This window comes from Melanostigma gelatinosum, assembly GCF_949748355.1.
Source record: "Melanostigma gelatinosum genome assembly, chromosome: 8".
In the NCBI taxonomy this organism is placed as follows: Eukaryota; Metazoa; Chordata; class Actinopteri; order Perciformes; family Zoarcidae; genus Melanostigma; species Melanostigma gelatinosum.
The window spans coordinates 2314963-2315603 of record NC_136641.1 but is presented as its reverse complement, the minus strand read 5'-3'; the positions used below and the strand labels follow the sequence as shown (position 1 = coordinate 2315603).

The 641-nt window shown below is 43.5% G+C and overlaps 1 protein-coding gene across 1 annotated transcript in view; it reads left to right on the top strand.

The window, feature by feature from the left end:
• The first annotated feature begins 484 nt into the window (after positions 1–484).
• The window catches only part of ndufb11 (NADH:ubiquinone oxidoreductase subunit B11), a 5552-nt gene continuing 5395 nt past the window's right edge, over positions 485–641 (top strand). The window contains exon 1 of the mRNA XM_079272959.1: positions 485–641. This exon is cut by the window's right edge and continues 65 nt beyond it. Coding sequence (XP_079129085.1) covers positions 533–641 — 109 coding nt within the window. The 5' untranslated portion in view covers positions 485–532.

Sequence of the window (641 nt, the reverse complement as noted above, 5' to 3'; positions counted from 1 at the left end):
TTTGCTAATGTCAGTTAAGATAAATATTACTGCATAACTGATATTACCGAGTCTGTTCACGGTCTTTCTGAATCTTCAGTACTTGTTCTACTACTTCACATGTTGTCCTGACAGTAAGGCTACAACAAAGACCAACATTTTGTATAATCCTCTGGGGACCATGAATATTGTTCTATCCGTATGGCAATTAGCAAGTTCTTGAGCAGACCTGAGCGAGAGTCCACCACACCAGGAACAGAAGTCAGTCTGCACGATGGATGACACTGAAAACCTGACTAAAGACTGGAATTCTGGTCAGTAGCCTACAATATATTTATTTAGTATAATATGTTGACTCTGTTTCACCACATAGACAATAGAAAAGCAATTTCAATGGATTGTTACATCCACATCATTTTCCTGAGGGTACATTACCGTCGACCACCTACTAGTGGCAGTCATACTCCCTTTAACTTTGAGGAAATTAAGAAGAAGAGGACTTAACCTTTTGTTTCCGGTTCCGGGTCACTACAATCCTTCACAAACAGGTGAAATGTTGACCCGACTGTCGCGGTTCGGGCCCGCTTTTCCCCGGTTACTCTCAAATCCACCGGCCCGGTTCATCTCCCAGTCAAAACCGGCCGGTGCTGCTGGTTCGACCG